The 19748-nt window shown below is 44.3% G+C and overlaps 1 protein-coding gene and 1 long non-coding RNA gene across 7 annotated transcripts in view; one reads left to right on the forward strand and one right to left on the reverse strand.

Annotated features, from left to right (window-relative positions):
- Positions 1 to 19748, forward strand: part of klf8 (Kruppel-like factor 8) — a 57684-nt gene that overhangs the window by 8913 nt on the left and 29023 nt on the right. The window contains exon 1 of one of the 5 annotated variants that reach the window (XM_047343614.1): positions 19254 to 19696. The exons of 1 other annotated variant lie outside the window; for it this stretch is intronic. In XM_047343614.1, the coding sequence (XP_047199570.1) occupies positions 19661 to 19696 (36 nt within the window). In that variant the 5' untranslated portion in view covers positions 19254 to 19660. Of the gene's footprint in view, positions 1 to 19253; positions 19697 to 19748 lie in introns of those variants that run through there. 3 more of the 5 variants (XM_047343616.1, XM_035177831.2, XM_047343615.1) reach the window with 3 other exon arrangements.
- LOC118121751 lies at positions 5964 to 15253 on the reverse strand. Of its 2 annotated transcripts, XR_007034875.1 has the most exons (4): positions 14398 to 15253; positions 13973 to 14048; positions 13702 to 13809; positions 5964 to 6537 (listed from the first exon to the last, which is right to left on the reverse strand). It is a non-coding gene; the product is annotated as an uncharacterized LOC118121751 (long non-coding RNA). The 2 variants fall into 2 exon arrangements; XR_007034874.1 differs by lacking the exon at positions 5964 to 6537 and having other exon boundaries at positions 11831 to 13809.

The raw sequence follows: 19748 nt of genomic DNA on the forward strand, positions 1-19748 counted from the left end.
ATTTTAGTTGTCCAACTTTGTGGCAACAGTTGATAATTCTGTCTCCACTTCTTTGTCTCAACATGTCCCCCGTGCACCAGGCCAGCTCCATAAAGAAGTGGTTGTCCGAGCTTTCTGAGCTGGTGTGGAAAGACTTGAATGACCTGCACGGAGCTCTGGACTGTGAGATCTTGCCTTTTCAGTGCTGCATCTCATTGATGCTCTTTTGGCCGAATCAGAGCAAATCCTTGCAGTCTGGTTTATTTTATTTCTTAGGGGAAAAAAACTGAAACGAGATGATCTGAGTCGGTTGTAGCTGCAGAGGAATGCCGATGGTTTTGAAAAGAGATGTTGTATCACTCATGTTTGATCGTGAAGTTTGGTTAAGTAATAAAAAAAGGGGTTAAACTTCCTTTTGAACAGAAACATGTTGCGTGAGGGATCGGTCTGATTTTGCTCAGATCTGGTGGGACGGCACTTCTTAAGATTTAGTCGTCCACACTGCGTCTGCATTATTCAGGCGAGAGAGCGTGTTCACTTGTTGTTAATCTGCTGCACTGTATCCTGCGGTGTCTGGGAGGCAGTTTACAGACTTTCCTGCCTGGACTCAGCAGAGCAGCTCAGGGGAGAAGCAGAATTGTTGGTGGTGCCACGGTGGGTTTTCTTTTTTCCCTGTTTTTCGCTGGGCAGCCTTGCTCAGGCTGGCCTGCCCCCGGGGTTGAGAGCTATTTATAGACACACAGCAGCATTTATATGGTGTCGGCAGAGCAGAGAGAAACGGGCTGATTCTACTGTCACGATACCCGAAAATTCAACCCTTGACACCATCGCTAAGTTCACAATGTTTTGAAGCTGATAAATACCGAGCATCAAGCGACGTGTGTCCACGCATCACACAGAGTTCACAGTGCGACGCTGAGCTGGAGGCCCGACCTTGATATTTCAATCTCCTCTGCCTCACAACTTTGAACCAGAGCGAAGCAGCTTTCACACCTGCACTAAGGCAGATGTCCGAGTGAGACCATGTGAGAATACAGCAGGATCATTTCAGTAAGTGGGTTGTTCACGTGAAACAGGAAGAATACAATTATAAATCCTTAGTCTTGACGTAATGATCTCAGCACATCTCATATTCATGGAAATGAACTTTGTAGGATGAGAAATATTAATGGTGGCATCTCAAATCAAATATTGACTATTACTTCCGCATTACTCTTGTGCTTCTTCTGTGGAATTACACTCGAACAGAAACCCGTCACCCTGTTCTTCCACTATTTGTCAGATCCGTCAACATAACACTTCCTTGTTCTCTTCCTGGCACGAGCTGTGTTGACACGTTTTTAGGGGAAATGGAATCCGGTTCGAGTCGTGATGGACTATTTGACTGTGTTACAAGACGTCCAGGCTGCTGCAGCACACAGCCAAGAAGTGGACTGTACCTCTGTCTGTAACAGGCCTCCTCCTCCTCCTCCTCCTCCTCCTCTTTATTTCACTACAATCAACCATCTGGAGGTGACTCTGAACTGGAAAGTCTCATCACCTCGCACCTCCTCTCTGTTGGCTCGCGGTTCATCGGTCTCTGCCGCACCTTAGCATCGGTGTCATCACTGTTAACTGGCTGATTAATAAATGACATAAATTTGTTGGTTTAGCCAGCGAGGGGCGGAGGATGTGACACCGAGCGCCCGGCAGCTGAAACCTTGAGATGGAGAATATTTGAAAGTTAAACAGACAGACTCAAACATAGATATTCACTTGGCCAAGGGTGGATTGGGACTGGAGTGTGTGGAAAAACCAGGGAGACCATGTGGACAGTGTGGTTTTCTGCTTTGTCCAAACCTGATATGCAGGATAAAAAAAAGAAATGATGTAGATAAACCAGCCAACTTGACCGAACCCGTCTCGAACCTGAATATAGTTTCAAAATGTTCGTCCGAACCCGACCTGACCAGGGGCGTCGTATACGTCATTAACTTGAGCCGTACCAATATGGATTTGTGGGGGCTGATTAGGGAGAGGCCATTATCAAACCCTTATGGCAAAGACATGTGATTTGAATCTTGATATTTTATAGTTTAAGCATGAACTTTATTATAAACAACAGTTTTTTACAATAAAATGTAAGGCACATATTTGTCTTTACTTTTAAAATTTTTGTATTGGTGCCTATTGGCCAACAGGTATGTCCACAGACGGCTCATATTGGCCTTTTGTGACCAACCAGTAGAGAAGCTTTTTGTTTTGCTGGTTTCATACCATGTGCCAAACTGGGGACAGCTGATCTTGTTTCCTGTTTTATTTCTCGCTGACAGTTTATCGCGGGGTCGGCCGGCTGGTTCGCAGGGTGTCGGCCCGTGTCAGGGCTTTTTAACGGAGCCTGGTGTGGCTGATGTTTGTGGAGCCGGCGCCCCGAGTCTTCTGGAGAAAACAATATGGGCTCTAATAGTCGGAGCAGGGTTTAAGTTTATCTGAAGGTCATAAAGCTGCTGAGAGTTTGTCATGTGAGCCGCGGCTCCAGAAGGGAAGGCTTTGTTAGGACTCTGTGGTTAAAACCGCTCTCTTCCCCTCTGCCCCTTTCACCTCCCCTGCATCAAGCCTTCTCTTCTTGCCCTTCGTTCACATTCTGCATTAGATAAGTACAGATTTCAGTCATGTGTTGATAATGGCTTTCTCTGCTTCACTGTTAATTATCCAGCCACATGCATCCAGGCTTGTTTATGAGCTCTGAGCCAAATGTGTCCGAGTTCATTTCCGTTTTGAGGTTTCTCATCCACGGCACCTTTACTGGAAGGTTCCTGCTGTTCCTCTTTTTTTCACAGTATTGGCAGCCCTTAGTTGGAAGCTCACAGTTTTAGCATTCGCTGCTAACTCTGCCCATTAACCCACAATTGGAGAAGCAACTCTTACTCAACGGCGTCGTTCGGTGCAGGAATGTGTGAATTAATCTGTGCTGGTTTGAACGCAGCTTCCTGGCAGCAACACTGCACTTCCAAAGAAGAGAAACATACCCCCCCCCCTGATTTAATCTCCAGATGCAGGGTGCATCTGGAGATTAAATCAGCAGTAACACTGACCTGGAGTGTGCATGTTGTTTTTGTGCATGGGTGTGTGCGGATTATACAGATAATGTAAGTGATAATTAAGAGCTTGTACAAATGATCAAGAACCGTTTGGGATCGAAAAATGAAAAGGTCACATAGTTAAGTGTTGGTTGTGTGTTTTAAAAACAACAAGATCTAATAATAGAGTTGAATCACGCACCTCTGTTTGGGCTGCGGCAAATTATTTTGTTTCACTAGAATATTTCCTCACCGACAAGGCCTCTAATCATTCGTTAACTTTGTGTGATTTTCCGTCTCGGTGCCCGATGTGAGTGAAATAATTACCTCACGTTATCTGGAGCTAATTCAGCTAATGTGTATATGTGTAGTGTGTGTGTGTGTGTGTGTGTGTGTGTGTGTGTGTGTGTGTGTGTGTGTGTGTGTGTGTGTGTGTGTGTGTGTGTGTGTGTGTGTGTGTGTGTGTGTGTGTGTTCATTATTGGAGTTTTGAGTGAATGTGTGCCTCTAGTGGGAATGTGTGTGTGTGTGAAAGAGAGTGTGTGTGTGTTAGTGTGTTGAGGTCTGTATGTGTGTATATGTGTAGTGTGTGTGTGTGTGTGAACTACGTGAATATGTATGTGTGTGTGGAGTGTATATATATATGTGTGTGAATGTGTGTGTATCTGTACACACATTCTTCTCAGTGGGATTCTGTGAATGGCTGCCGCATGCCTGTGTGTGTGTGTGTGTGTGTGTGTGTGTGTGTGTGTGTGTGTGTGTGTGTGTGTGTGTGTGTGTGTGTGTGTGTGTGTGTGTGTGTGTGTGTGTGTGTGTGTGTGTGTGTGTGTGTGTGTGTGAGAGGATATTGGCCACGTCACCTCAGATTAGGCCTTGATGCGGTGGTGGTGGTGGTGGTAGCGATGAAGAGTGACTCCTCCCCCATCAACCACGCCACAGTCATTAACAGAGAGTGGGGTTGGGGGGGGGGGAGAAAGAATCCTGTCACCATGGCAACGACGGCTGCCCTGCCAAAACGGCCACAATGAAAAGAAAAGGGGACGTGGGAGAGGGGAGGAGGGGCTGGGGGGAGGGAGGAAGAGGAGGCGGAAGTTGGTGAAGGAAGGGGGGGGTGTTGGGTGGAGGTACGAGGTGGGGAGGGTGTGTCTGTAATTGTGTGTGTGTGTGTGTGTGTGTGTATTGAGAGATGGAGGTTATGGCAATGACATAGAGAAGTGACGATGACAGGGAGAGAGAGGAAGATGATTGGGTAATCAGGTCACACACGCACACACACACACACACAACACGTTGTGTTGATAGAATGATGCTGATTCAGTGTCTTGGTGTTGATGAACACGTCTTTAACACAGACCCTAAACAAAGATGGACGACACGCAACAGTCGTATCCAGAGCAAATCTGTTTCATCACGTTCTTTAACATTGTGAGATTGTTTGTCATTTTCGTTTCTTAAGGAATACTTCATGGATCTTGATACTGTTGTCGGAGGTAGTTTTCATCGTAGTTTCTGTAAATAAAGTCGGCAAAAACTTTAACACAAAAGATGAAACAGTGGTAATGTGCCTCTTGTGTGTTTGACAGAAGGCGTCATGTTGTGGCGTCTGTCGGTGGAACTGTCGGCTTCTTTTCGACGGCGTCTGACAGACAGGAGCCGTGTTCGGATTGTTTAATGTTGGTCGGTAAATCATTGTGAGTTTGTGTTTGTGTGTGTGTGTCTGCGCACACACTCGCCAGTGTTTGAGGTTAGTTCTGGCCTGTAAGTACTTTGAATTGAGTGTGAGCTTTAGAGAAGTGCTCTGACCACAGCTTTGTGGTTTGGACACGTGTGTGTGTGTGTGTGTGTGTGTGTGTGTAGCGTAGGGGTTATATGTATTTAACTAAGTGCAGCGTACACCAACTTTGTGTTATGTGTGTGTCTGTGTGTGGATAAGAGGGTGTGTAGGGAAGTGGAGGCCGGTTTTGCGTCAACAGGGTGTGGTGTGATAACAGCGTCGCTCTCTCGCTCGCGCTCTCTCTCTCTCTGCCAGCCAGATGGAGACACACCCAGTTCTTCTCTGCACTCCGCTGCATTTACAGTGTGTGTGTGTGTGTGTGTGTGTGTGTGTGTGTGTGTGTGTGTGTGTGTGTGTGTGTGTGTGTGTGTGTGTGTGTGTGTGTGTGTGTGTGTGTGTGTGTGTGTGTGTGTGTGTGTGTGTGTGCTTTCTGACCAACATTTTAAAAAAGAAAGTAAGAAAAAAGGCCATGTCGTAGTTTTTTATTGGTATAAAACCATGAATAAAACACTGTAGACGTGTTTTAAAGTGTTTTAAGGTGGATTTCAGTTTCAAACACCTCGACAGACACGGGTCACGTTTGGCTGGTTGCCAGTCAGCAGCATCTGTCGGCCGTAAATGAGCCGATCGGAAGCGACGTGAGGCGACGGAGGAAATAAAAAAAAAAACAGCATGACAACACGGGAACAGCCTGGAGAATCACGGCAACATCTGGAAACACAGACAGACAAAGTGGCCACAATCTGAGGCTAAACAACCGGCACGACTGATGAGCGCGTGTTGATAAAGTTCATCTAAAATGCCCACAAATCAATATTTTTTAAACCGACAGCTCATCGTGAGGAATCCCCACAGATTCCCTGCCCCTCTCTGAGGCTTTCTGCAGCTTCTCAGCCTCTCTTAGCTCATTTAGCTTGGTTCAGTCTCGCTGACAAAGCTTTGATAAACATGTTTAATCTAACGGCCCCAATGGAAAGCAGGAAACATTTATTGACGTCAGCGTAATGGACAGAAGTGGATTTATAAATCCAACAGCAGCAGAATATCTTTTATCAATATGTACTGATCCATATTGAGAGTTTCAGTCAAACTGCCGCTGATGAAGGTAATTAAGTGGATTTAACACTGTGATGTGTTCGTTGTAAAGTAAAGTTGTTAAGTCAAGGACTGGGAATCAAATCACAATATTTAGTTTGACAATTCTTTATTTTATTCACTTTTAAGATGAAATGTGAAACAAAAACTGCAGCACATTTGATACAGAATGTACGAGTCAATGAAAACGGCTCATCTGTCGTTATGATGATAACAAATAGAACCAAACAGGAAGGTGCTAAAAGCATGTGCATTCACGAGGTCGTACAAAAGATGACAAATAACACAAATTAACACAATGTTATGAAAAAAACATTTTATTCCAGCTGATGTATAAAAGCATTTTTTTAATTTGAAATGTGTGTGAATAATAAATAAGGATTCATCTGAACTTTCTAATCTTTGACTCCGGATTTGTCTCGACCTCTGCAAGAGAGACCGTATCGTGCAACAGCCGTGACCTTTGACCCCTGTGACGGGTACGCCCCTCTGCTTGGTCAATGTTGACTCATCCATCCTGTTGTTGTCAGAGCTGACGGGCAGGCCAGTCGTCAGCTGTTGTTTTGACTTGCACTTCGATTCGAGCTCTGAGGTTAGATAAGTGTGTGTCTGTGTCTGTGTGTGTGTGTGTCTGTGGGAGGGGGAGAGAGAGAGAACGAGAGAGAGACCTGGAAATGAGATCTGCTCACAAGTGGTCACAGGAGACGTTGATACCGGGTCCGATCGGGGTCAGAGAGGGAATCATGTCATTGTGATCACTGCAGGAGCAAAGTGGCAAATATTTTATAATATAACATTTCCTGTGGGGGAAATGCAAAGTGTATAAAACTTAGCTTTTATAAAAATGCATCTACAGAACAGGACAGTGGTTGTTTTTATCATTTTCCAAACAAAGGATTTAGAGTTTAAATGTTTGCAGGAGTTGATGGAATAAGAAGCAGCAGCCCCCCCCCTGTTTCCTGCAGCCTGAGACCAGATCACTGTTACTCTCTCGCTGCTCTGGGACGTGCACTGAACCCCGGATAATCTCCTGACATTCTCCACTGGGTCTTTGTGTGAGAGCCTCCTGAGTTTCTCTTCCCCCTGGTGAAAACGCTGCAGAGCGGGGGTGCTGATGAGGTTTCTAACAGGGGGACGATGCCGGTGCTGCACCCCCCCTTCACCTGAACACAGCATCTTTGTTGTTGTAGACACGTCTCAGCCGAGAATCACCTGAAACACAGCTGTCCGGACTTTCTCCGGAGTTTATATCTCTTATATATCTTTATTAAAACGATAAAAATCTGTTTAGCTGCCACCAGAACTCTGTGACCTGGAGTATTTAACCACATTTACCAATTCAACGAGGACTGAAACCTTTGAAACTGATTTGTGAGATAAGTGGTTTGTTTCCTATACTGCCGTCTTGTAGCTTATTCAAGATGGCAGTCTTCCTCTCCTGTCCTCTCTCTTCCTCTTCCTCTTCCTCTCCTCCTCCTCCTCCTCCTCCCTCTCCCTCTTCCCCTCTGTGGTGACCTGGTCCACATGTCGTGTTTCCTCATCGACTGTCAGAGCAGCTCAAACTCTGCTGAACCTCCTGCGAGCGTGCACGGCCCCTCTGAGCCGGACCCTGGCCCTTTTAAGAGGCGGTGGTTGGGGGGGGGTGAGAGTGTCAGGGAGTGTCCGGGGCGGTGGGGCCGAGATAAGTTTGTCCTCTGTGGCTCCGAGTGAAGCTGAAGTGTATTCACCTCTGCACACGTCTGTTTGTTTCCTCCACATGTTGTTATTTGTCTGTGTGTGTTTGACATTGAACACAGAGATAAGACAGTGAAGGACTGAGGTGGTTGTGAAGAGGAGAGAGAGAGGGGGAGTTAAATAAAGAGGAAGAAGTCACAGCTGTGAGGGTGAGAGAAAACTCTCACTCTTTCCTCTCTGTCTCTCTGTGCTGTTGTTTTTTTTATTTCACACTGACTTTTTGGGTTTTTAGTTTCTTTTCCTCTTCCTCTTCAACCTCCTCCAGAACCCTCCTTCATCTCGTCCTCTCCTCTTTATGTTTTCTCTCCTCTTCCTCTTCCTCTCAGTCTCCCTCTCCTCTTCACTCCCTCTCTTCTCATCTCCTCTTCTTCTCCTCTCCTCTTCCTCTCCTCTCCTCTTTATGTTTCCTCTCCTCTTCCTGTTCTCTTCACCTCCTCCCAAACCCTCCTTCATCTCCTCCTTTCCTCTTTACGTTTCCTCCCCTATTCCTCTTCCTCTCAGTCTCCCTCTCCTCTTCACTCCCTCTTCCTCTCTTCTCCTCTCCTTTCCCTCTCCTCTCCTCTCTTTATCTCCTCTCTTTAAAATGGTGCATCACCCACTTTGACCTTAGGTGCAGGATTTTTCAGACTACATCCCCACCGCTATGTCTTTGCATCGCTGTTGCTATGGTTACACCTGCTGTCCACGGCTAAAACAGAGAAGTTTGGAATCGCTGCTGCAGCCGTCTTTTGTTTGAATTCTCCAGGAGCTGCACTTCAGACGGGCAAAAACAGGAGACTTTTGGAAATGATGAACTCGAGACACATGACACTTCCTGTAGACTCAGCTGCTAGACCACAGGAAACAGGAAATATAAACTTATAACATATAATAGAACGTATTGTCTCACTGGGGCCTGAACTCAACACATCTGCATTTGTGATACTTTATCCGTTTGTTTCTTGTATCTGAGGTCGAGATGCTAAACGCAGGAAGTTCTGTGAGGCTGTTTTTAAAAGAATATTCTTCAATTTGTTTCCAAATGTGGAGCTTTTGTGTTAACTTGGTTGTTGTTGGTGAAATGAAACAGGTTGAAAAGTGGCATGACGCCTCCGCAAAGCAGCCGACTGCCTGTCTCATCTCTGTCACTTATTAACCAAGCCCCACCCGCTGACACACACACACACACACACACACACACACACACACACACACACACACACACACACACACACACACACATACAGAAACAGAAAGTAAGTAAGTGAGTGAGGGAGGTCAGAAGGCGAAAGAGGAGACATGCAGGCGACGAGCAGAAAGAGAGCAGTGTGTGTGTGTGTGTGTGTTCGTGCATGTGGTAATTTGTCTGCATGAAAGAACAGTAAACACTGATAGCTCTCACACACACACACACACACATGCACACACACACACACACACGTTTGTACTTGTACTGAGGACACCCATTTACAACTTATTGTGTGAAAGTCAAACTCTGGTTAAACTCTGTAGCCAATTCTCCAGTATTTAACCCGGGGGTCAGGTCTGAAAACGGCTTTTGAGTGTTTTCCTTCTTCTTCCTTAAGAGAGGGTCCATATGTGGAGCTGTGTGTGTGTGTGTGTGTGTGTGTGTGTGTGTGTGTGTGTGTGTGTGTGTGTGTGTGTGTGTGTGTGTGTGTGTGTGTGTGTGTGTGTGTGTGTGGGTGTGTGTGTGTGTGTGTGTGTGTGTGTGTCAGCGACTCCAGTTACAAGAGTTGTACAATGTTTTGACCCACAACTGGGAAACCAATGGGAACTGACCTTCCTGTCCCCCCAACTTCTCTTCTCTTCTCCTTCATTGCTTCTGTCCTCTAAATTAAAAATCCCTCAGGTTGCGTTCGGACTTTCGTGACCTTCACTTGAACTCGTCCGGCCCCTCGGGCGTTTCCTTCCCCCGTTGATAACTGACCAATCAGAAATGAAGTGATGTCACATCCACCTGTTTGTCAGAAATGTCTGAGTGACACTCCCGGACACTGAGCCGTGAGTGAGGACCTCCTTTGTTCCCGGGTTGCACACGCGACTGCTCTCGTGAGCTGTTTGCTGCAGTCGCCTGAGCGGACGATGTTTACAGTAGCCGTGGAGTTCATTCCTGAGTTGTCAGAGTGACACAAGTTGAACAGACGGATCAGTGTCTGGGAGCAACATCAGCTTCTGAGTTTGATTATCTCATCCTTGGCCGATGAGCAGCCAACATGGCTCTCGCGTTGTGAACAGCTGCAACTTATACACACTTTCAACGCCAGCTTTCCTTCTGATGTTTTACTGGAAGTAACAGATAAATCATATGACGACTTTACAACGGCACCGAGAGAAAATGTCCTGTATCTTGTTATGTTAAAGAAAGTGAAACAATAAATCCTTTGTCCAGATCTGATAATTCTGTAGATTCAGGGATTATTTTAGTCAAAAATGCACAGATTCCTCAAAAGTAAAACAGAAAGAAAGACAGCCCACCTGTTGTTATTATAATTTATTAACTGCGAGGTCACTTTGTTTGTAAACAGGATTATGTAAAAACTACTAAATGGATTTCCAACAAAACCTTGTGGAAAGATGGGACGTGATTTCCCAATCAATTCATTAATCTTGATGAAAGAACCTACCATTCTTCCGCGATATGATTTTACGATCTGCATTGTGTTTTCTTCACGTAGCTTTGAAGTGTAATTGAATTTAAAGTTGAGCCTCAAGTGAGGGAATCCGGTCCATCGGGGGCCGTTCTCCTTTATTGAAACGTGGTGAATGGTGATATAAGGAATCCAGCGAGGCGGCGTCGAGCGCAGGACTCCCCTCCTCCGAGCGAAGGTGGTTTTACAGCAACTATAAACCCTTCTGCTGTCTGACGAGGTCGGATAACTCTTCTTATAGAACATAAACCCGCCGCTTAAACGTCAGATTTTTAGTGTTGATGATTTGTTTCGAGAGCAGGGAGCAGTTTCCAGGAGAGCAGCAGGAGCATGACGAGGCCGAGCAGGGGGAAGTTTTTTGACTCCAGACAAAGTTGAACTCAGGCTTTTTCCCCAAAAGGAGAAAAGATATTTTGCCAAGTGTCACAAATTATTTTAGTTTCAGGACGTCCCAGTGGTTTTCTGAGTTTTAGGATGCTGACCCAGAATTCAAAGTTTGAGTTTGTCCAGGGACCCGTCTTCCTCGCTCCTTTCATCCTCCTCCTCCTCTCCCGTCCTCTGTCGTCTCTCCATTGAAAATATCCCCAAATACTCCAGAGCCAGTCTTTGTATTTCGTAACGAGCGACAGGGAAAACCTCGTCTTTGTCCCTTTTTTATTTCTCTCTCATTGTGTCTGAATAATCCTTGAGGTGCCACAAAAAAATCCCTGAAGATGCGTAACCGCCTGCTCTAACCGGACCTGAAGCTTTGACTGCGTTTGCATTCAGCGCACCGACAAATTACGGGTTTTTATATTTGAATAGTATCAATGGCGTGTCGGGCAGAATGTGTGACGGCGCTCTGAACTGAGAGTGAACCCACAGCGGTACGAGTACAGGCGGCCATTATGGGGAAATAAACCCTTCTGCTTTCCGCTGGAGTTTGGTGATTTCTCTTCCACTTCTACAGCTGATTGTGCTCTGTGTGTGTGTGTGTGTGTGTGTGTGTGTGTGTGTGTGTGTGTGTGTGTGGGTGTGTTTTTGTGTGTGTGTGTACCGTCAAAATTCTTTGGAAGGGCTTGGGAAAAAAACATTTTTAGGTTAGTGGGTGTGGGCATGACCATACGTGAAATGTGCTACTTCTACATGTGGGTGGCATGAACAGAGTTGGGTTGACTGGGGCAATCCCCCACCCCCCACCCAAAACACACCCATGCACACACATTCACATGCACACACACACACACACACACACACACACACACACACACACACACACATGCAGGGCCGGGGGCTTTGGAGAAAGGCAGCGGAGCAGTGACAGAGCGGAGAGCGCTGACCCAGATAGTCTCTCTGCCCCACCCTCTCCCTCTCTCTCTCTCTCTCTCTCTCTCTTCTCTCTCTCTCTCTCTCTCATGCATGCTGTAAAAATAATCTCATCAACTGTTTTCTATCTTACACTCGAGTCTCTTCAATTAATGTAATAATGTATTTAAATAATTTCTACTAGTATGCTCGGTTTTTTTTTCGAGAAAATTTAGAGTCAAACTAATTCGTCCGCATTTTAAAACCCATATTTATTTCTGCACGTTGCTGCAACAGAGATGTGAAGGACAAATGAGATATATATATATATTTTTTTAAAGATTCCAAACTGCCGCAGTAAGACGTCACCGACATCTGCTGTTTCCAGAATGATGTGAACGCGGTGTCAGGAATGTAGTTTGTGGAAAATGATGATCTCAACATGCTGATATGTCATTTTTTTGGGCAAATTGGAAACAACACACATTCCATTTTGTACGTTGTCTTCGTGTCACAGCTTTTTTGTACGTTGTTTCATTTTGGGTCCAAAAGAAACGGAGAGACAACGTGAAGTTGAAGGAAGCGATTTCACGCATTGGAGAATTTAAAGTGGTTCTTTTTGCTTTGCTGTGTGTGATAGAAGCATATATACTTCCATAGACTGCAAATAAAGATGGACGACATGGCACCTCCCAAAAGTGAAGCCAAAGCGTCTCCATGGCCCTCTGGTGGCCGGCTGCAGTATTGGTCACAAACCCTGCCTCATCCATGGTAGCGGATGGGACATACACCAAACTTTATAACTTAAAATGATGAAATAATTAAAACAAAGATGGTTTCTGTCATTTTACGTTGTTCTTGATGCTGATGCTTGTTCAAAAGTTCATGTTTTACGGATAATTTTGGTTTAATCAGTTATTTGATGCTGTAAAAACGAGCTGAAACATCATGATTGACAGCTGAGACTAACTGGTGATTGGCTGAGTGTGAGATTGGGCGGGACCTTGGTGACGCAGCTCCACACCACGATCACAACTTCACAGACTCTGGCTCCAAATGACGTCTTTGGCGTATCTGAGATGTTTTGGCTTCTGGACGGTGTGAGGAAGTGGAGACGTGTTTCCCATCTTTATTTACAGTCTGTGGTTTAACTGCACTGTAACAGACAGACAGGAAGTGATGCATCCCACAAAACCCACGTTGGCTGTTTCACCTTTATTTCTCTAAGTGAAAAACGTCAGGTTTCCATCGTGAGGAAGTGACAGGACCTGAACTCTGCTGCTCTGAACCCCAGAAAGAGAGAAAGCCCCCACCCCCTCTCAGCTCTGCAGTAACAGCCTGGTTGTTCTCAGCGGGTGTGAACGTGTGGAACCGTACGAGGATGAAGCCGAGCGTTCAGTTCACGCTCAGTCGGCCTTCAGCGGATAAAAATAGATTTTTCTAAATATTCCGATTGGCCTGTTGGAGACAGATCCTCTGCTGGACGGCTGCAGGTACTGCTTCTCCCCAGAAATACACCCAGTGAGTCCCACTGCATGTGGTGGAGCTCTGCACAGGAGCCAATGATAAGGTCTATAGGGATCGGTCTATTGATTATTCTGTCTTTTGATTTATCATTGAGTCTATTACACATGTTTAAAACAGAAAATTCATGGTCCTGACAGTCGAAACAATATGATATCTGATTAACGACGCTATAAACAGAGAAAAGCAGCAACTCGTCACGTTGAAGAAGCTGCAGCTGGTGAATATTTGTCTATTTTCAGTTTAATGATGACAACAAATTTTAGTTTTTGGTCGCCCTAGCATTGGAGAAAATGGATTTGCGTTGTCCATTTTAGTTATTTAGACTATATAACAATTGTAAAGTAAAGAAATTAGGTATAATTACGGAAACATATATCGGAACAATGACAGATAAAAAATGTATCGGCCTCAAATTGTCCACAAGAGGGAGCTGTTTTTTGTGTAGATTTCATCTTCGAATTCTTTAGTGTTCATTTTGAAAATCAAATAAATAGAAACATACAATGATACACAATTAATCCAAAATAATAAATAGATGACAAATATGTAACTAATCTATACTTAACCAATCCCGTGTCTCCACCAGAGGGAGCTGTTTTTACCTCAGGACACTGGCCACGTCCGGGTTCGAGCAGCGTTGCTTCATTCAGCTCGTAGTTTGTGATGTTTGATCTTTACCCTCAGTTCCACTAAGACACGTGTTCTTGTAACTGATAAAAGAGAAACAGGAAACTAGAATTACCGGACTTACAGGAATCATTGTCACAGTCTTCTCTTCCTGAGGCATTGTGGTGAATAACAGCCGGCATTTTTAGTTTCTATATAAACTTATTATGTCACAGTGACGTTGACCTTTGACCTTTTTTTACTGACCATTGACCTGATCAGTTCCTCTTTGCGTCCAAGTGAACGTCTGCACCAGAATTGAGGAACTTCCTTCGATGTGTTCCTTTAATAGAATGAGACGCACAAACTGAAATCATAATGCCTCTGAACAGAAGCATTAAAATACTATAACAAAGCATGACATCATCAGATATAACAACACAAAACCCCCCAAATATTAAAATCATCATAATCTAAGACCAAGAAAAGCAGCAACTGTTCACACTGAGGAACCTGGAGCTGATCCATTATCAGAATACTTGGTAGTTGTTTTTATTTCCACTGACTTTTCACTGATCTCAGAACCAACCACAGACTTTGTGTCTCTGTAGAAGCAGAAAGTTCGAGTCACACAGTTTTGGGAATAATCACAGATTTTAATCTAGAATTCAGAAAAACAAAACAAAACAAACCTCGTGCTTTTACTTTGTGGACAAATTCCTCCGAAAAAGAGGAAGTGATTCTTAAAGAATGTTGTTCCCACGACGGAGATCAGCAGACGCGACGTCTGTGAATGTCTGCGTCAGTCCGGTATGGTGAAATAATAAATAATCAAACAGTCAAAATGATCTGGGACAGATATTATTGCTGACGGGGCTGTTTTTGGCCTGCGGGCCGACAGCTGCTGACCTCTGCTGTGGTTCGTCTGAGGACGTAGAGGAAGACGTGTTCAGCTCAGTTCACACACTGCATGTTAGGCCCCTCCCCCACTGACTGCACGTCGCCTGTTTATTCACATTTTATCAGTATTGAAGCGTTTCTAAAATTCAACACTTGCGCATCCTCGGGCCCGTAACGATACATTTACCAAGTGTGAAGCTGATAAGATGGTTTTTTGAGATGCGAGCAGCACTGACCTCCGCAGATCCTCCGTGTTTTCTCCGTGTGCTGTCACGAAAGTCACGTGATCTCTGCCGCGGAGTTAATACGTCACTTCCATTTGATGCTGTTGTGAACGTGTCAGTGCAGGAAACCTCCCGCTGGGTTGTGCATGTGTGAAAAGCAAAAGGTCACGTCTGAGATCGGCCTCGTAGACAGACAGGAAAACAAAGTGGGGGATTCAACACGGCTGCTGGTACGTTGTGAGTTTTGCTGCTTGCAGAGTTTTAGATTTTGCGTAAACACTGTTTGTTTTTTTTGTCTCTTTCCTCGACTCAGCGACGTAGTTTCAGTCAGAAAGTTCAGTCTCTGTCTTTCCTCCAGCTCGTCTCGTCCCTCTCTACCCCCACTCCGACTTCCTGTGGTGGGATCAGAGGCTGACAGGGTCACACCCACCCCACCCTTTTTTATTCCTGGAACTCCACAGTGGGACCCCTCCTCTAGGGGGAGAACACACACACACACACACACACACACACACACACACACACACACACACACACACACACACACACACACACACACACACACAGTCTTGTCACTTCTGGTTTACACACACAACATGCGCATATACATAGTCATGCAGTGTCTCGCTATCACTACTCGTTAGTGCTGGTCTTCACACACATGCACACACTCACTACACACACACACACACATGCACTCACTCACTACACACACATGCACACACACACACAACTCCTGACCCCGTCACTGCACTCCCTGCCCTCGTCTGCCGGCAGATGTGGATCAAGTGGGATTTGCAACAAGATTCTCAGTGTTTGCTCGGTTCTGTTCTCTGTGGTGGAGCGAGGGTGTGGTCTATAAGCTGGAGCACAACTCCAGAAAAGTCCAGACAACTTCGGATTCCACTTCCCCCTCCTCCTGTGATTTACTGCTCGTCTGCACGGAGCCCTCAGCACTGTCCTGCAGCGCGGAGCTCCACCCGGCCGCAGCTCCAGATTAGGTTAAAACAAACACCCAAGAATTTGGTGCAAATCCTGTTCGATCAAGGTCTGTGTGAAACTTCCAGTGCACAACGCTTCTCCACAGACTCATGCTCAGCTCAGGCATTAGACAGTATCGGGCCTTTAAGAACCAGCCTGCTCCTGTAGAAGTTAAACGTTTCTCTATTTCTTCATCTGACTTCTTATAACAGTTCATTTTCTAGACGTAGGATCGTGAGTTTTCAAAGTAAAAGGACTTTATCACGTTTCCGTGCTGAGGAACTGCGTCTGACTCGGAGCCGCTGGTGGAGTTCTGCCGTTCAGCTGCGCCGGCTGCCGCCCTCGGCTCTTTCCAACAGACAATAACAAATCCTCCCTCCTCCAGCTCGTCTGACACGAACCTAAAAATGTAAACAATACGCCGGCTTCAGTCGCGTCTGGCCGAGGAGCAACAAATCTGATTTACTTCTCCACAAACTGGACGTCAACGTTGTGGAAGGAGGAATGTGGAGTGGCACCGCGAGGTCAGTTTCCATCCTGTGACCAGACATCGGCCATTTACCATTTGTATTATTGTAGTTTCAAAACATCCTCAGCGCGTCCACTCACTTGGACTCGTCTGCCGCAGCTGACTCTGACATTTGCGTTCTCACAGAAAAATGTCTGAAAGCAGCTCGAGCGACCAACTGCAGAGCAGACAATCTACTTCCTGTTTACACCGGCACGCACATGGCCAGTGTTTGGTTGTAAAAATGTGTTTTTAAGCCATTTTAATATGTAACAGTGTGGATTTGACCTCAGAGTGTGACCTGTGCCGGTGCCGCAGTGCATTCTGGTCTATGCCCGGCTCTCGTCGTGTGATTGTTGAACGTTGGTGAAACGTGGCTGTTACAGAGAGAAGACTCGGACGTTTTTCCCTCCGTGTGTTTCACGTCTCTGGACATTTTCTGCTTTTATATTCAACCGTAACTAAACGTGTCACGTGATCTGTCGGGCCTCTCGCACATTTAGAAGATCTAGAGCCACTGAGTGAGCGTTAGTTTGATGTGTTGGTTCCCAGTTTGGGGGGGGAAGGTGTGGCATCAAGCTGCCGTCACCTTTGTTTAGACGCACAGAGGGGGCTCTGTCCTCGCACAATGGGCCCGAGAGTCCTGCATGTGTGTGTCCCCTGTTTGTGTGTGTGTGTGTGTGTGTGTGTGTGTGTGGGTGGGAGGGAGGGAGGGAGGGAGGGGGGGGTGTAGCAGCCACACCCTGGCTGATTGGCTGAGGCCCCACCTCGCTGTGGAATCCACTGGAGCCAGGTCACATGTCGACAGTCAGAACTAAACACAGTCAAGAAAGATACTCGTTAGTGTCACTGGAGGGAAAGTTCACAGGCGATGGTTTTTATGGATCAACCAGGATTTTTATTTTCTCAGCGATGAATTCTCGATAAAGAAACAGACTCAAAGGTTTTTAGCTTTTTTAAACTCATACTTGTTAAAATCTGGATTTATTTATTCAAATTTGACTTGAAAGGAAAAAAGAACAGCATATGAAGTTTTTAGCTGTGAAACTTGTGGTTAATATATTGAGTCTGAAACTCCTTATTACTCGATATAATATTATAAAAAGTTTGTTTCATAAACTTCAGGGTCTCTCAGGCTGCGCTAATCTAATTCTGTTTTATGTGTTTATTAATTAAGGTAAAGTTTATTTTGTTAAATGAAAAAAGGACCCTTTACATTGTTCAAACTTTTGGTTTTGGTATCGTTTTCTCGGTGTTGGCTTCACCTTGATAAATATATCAGGCAGATACATTTCAGAAATCAGAAGAGGGACGTGCAGAGAAATGAGAAGAAGAAACTTGCTCATTTCTTTAATCACATCCTGGTGAATATCACACAGATAAAATAAAGAGTTAAAACTTGTGGTGGATTTTTTTGTTGTAAATTCTGTATATTTATCGTGGAGCTTGTTCATAAATCAGCTGTTTATAAAGCAGCCGTAGTTTATAACTCCAACCAAACACGACTGCTCCTTTTCTAGCTGCTATAATTAGAAATCCCTTAAAGCAGAAAACGAACAACGTTTCGTCAGAATACCCACAACCACCGTCTCCATCCAGCAGATCCAGGGTCTGTGCACGTCACAGCTCCGGAGAAGCAGCTGTTCGATCACATGACTTCATATGAGACAGAAAAACTATAATAATAATAATAAGTTAAATTTAAAGACAAGATTAAAACACGTTTGAATAAATTGTCTGAGGGAAACTTCTCTTGAGTACATTTACTTCAAGACTATTATCACTTTTAATAATAATATAAACTCTTACTGAAAATGTTATTGTTGTTTTCTCCTTTTGTACATAACTTTGTTTAGTGGAAGTTAAGCTGTACAATTAAAACATATAAAAGTCCTTATATTATTATTATTATTATGAATATCATCTGTATGGTTTCCCCGCCCGCTCTTACTTTTACTGGGAAACACTTTACTTGATTTAAACTACGACACAGTTGTGAGTTCACTGGACTCTATTATATTTAGTCAGGATTAATTTAACAGATGCACACAGACAGTTATTACTCATAGAACCAGCTGCTCTACATTTCCCATAAAGCAGTGGGGTTGTGCGGTGGTGGGTCGATGGTGCAGACAGGATGTGGAGAAGTGGGTTTTGTGTATCTGAGAATCAGTTTCATTGTGAGACGACGACGATGATGAAACAAGTTTGTGTTTATTCGTTGTTTCGCTGGTATTTAACTCAAGTAGAGACATAAATCCAACAAACTGATTTTCTGTGGTTAAACAACAAAAATACAATTTATCTGAAATGTCGACGCAGACGATATCATCAACGGAGCTCCGCAGGGAAATAAAACACAACAAAGAGGTTGAAGGGGAAGTCGTATTTTTTTATAACTTCCACTCATGAGAAGTGAATTAAACTGCAGATGAAGACACATGAGTCAGTGTGTTTTAATACAGGAACAGTCAAAGTTTATAGACATGTCAATAAAGAGTCACTTCCTCGTGGTTTAAACTGAAAATACTGTCGGGCAGAAACTACAACATGAAAATGAAGATTTTACAACTTTAACTCACTAATATTGTTTATTATGTATTTAACTATTTTCAATATCTGTTGTATGAGTTTGTCAAAGAAATCATTTTCACTCCGGAGTTTCAGAACTTTTCCGTTTTCTGTCATTTTAACGTTTTTATTTGCAGCCAAAACCAGAAATAGCTTAATTCAATATCTAACCCATGCTGTTATTGATATGTATTGATCTAATTCAATGTATTTATTGATTAGGAATCTTATAAAGACCAAAACAGCTCTTATGTTATTATCTTTAAATTATCTATATCTTTAAAACTTATATAGATCAGATAGATTTAAAGCTAAAAGTTTTCTATAAACTAAACTGGTGTTGTCCATTGAACTTTAACTCTTTTGGTTCTAAATCTGTCGACTAGCAGATTCTTAAATGTTCTTTTTCATTCAAATCATAATTTTGGCAATTTCTCCAACTTATTTGGCCAAAATTCTTGTATTTCAACGACGTTTAATGTTCGAAAAACTCAAGTTTCTTTCGTGAAATGAAAGAAGGACACGAGTATTGATCCTCGGGTTCTGATATCGGCTCCAGTCGTCTACTGGTTTGTGTTGTTTTGTCGGCGTTGGCTGATCCTCACGACACATTTAGGTCAAGTTCTCTGCGATGAGATTCAGAGGAAACCCTCAAGAGTTGATGATTTACATCCCGGCGCTCTTTTAACGACGCTGTAACTAAGTTCCTGCAGAGTTTTATCTCAACAAAAATGTTGAACGTGTGAGGGAGGAAGTGGACGTGCACAGAAAATGGAGCCAGAGAAGAAGAAGAAGAGAGAGAAGAGGGTGTGTTGTGTTACTAGAAGTGTGTGTTGACTCCCTCTTCCATGGCACTCCC

The sequence above is a fragment of the Hippoglossus stenolepis genome, chromosome 15 (genome assembly GCF_022539355.2).
Source record: "Hippoglossus stenolepis isolate QCI-W04-F060 chromosome 15, HSTE1.2, whole genome shotgun sequence".
NCBI classification, from domain to species: Eukaryota; Metazoa; Chordata; class Actinopteri; order Pleuronectiformes; family Pleuronectidae; genus Hippoglossus; species Hippoglossus stenolepis.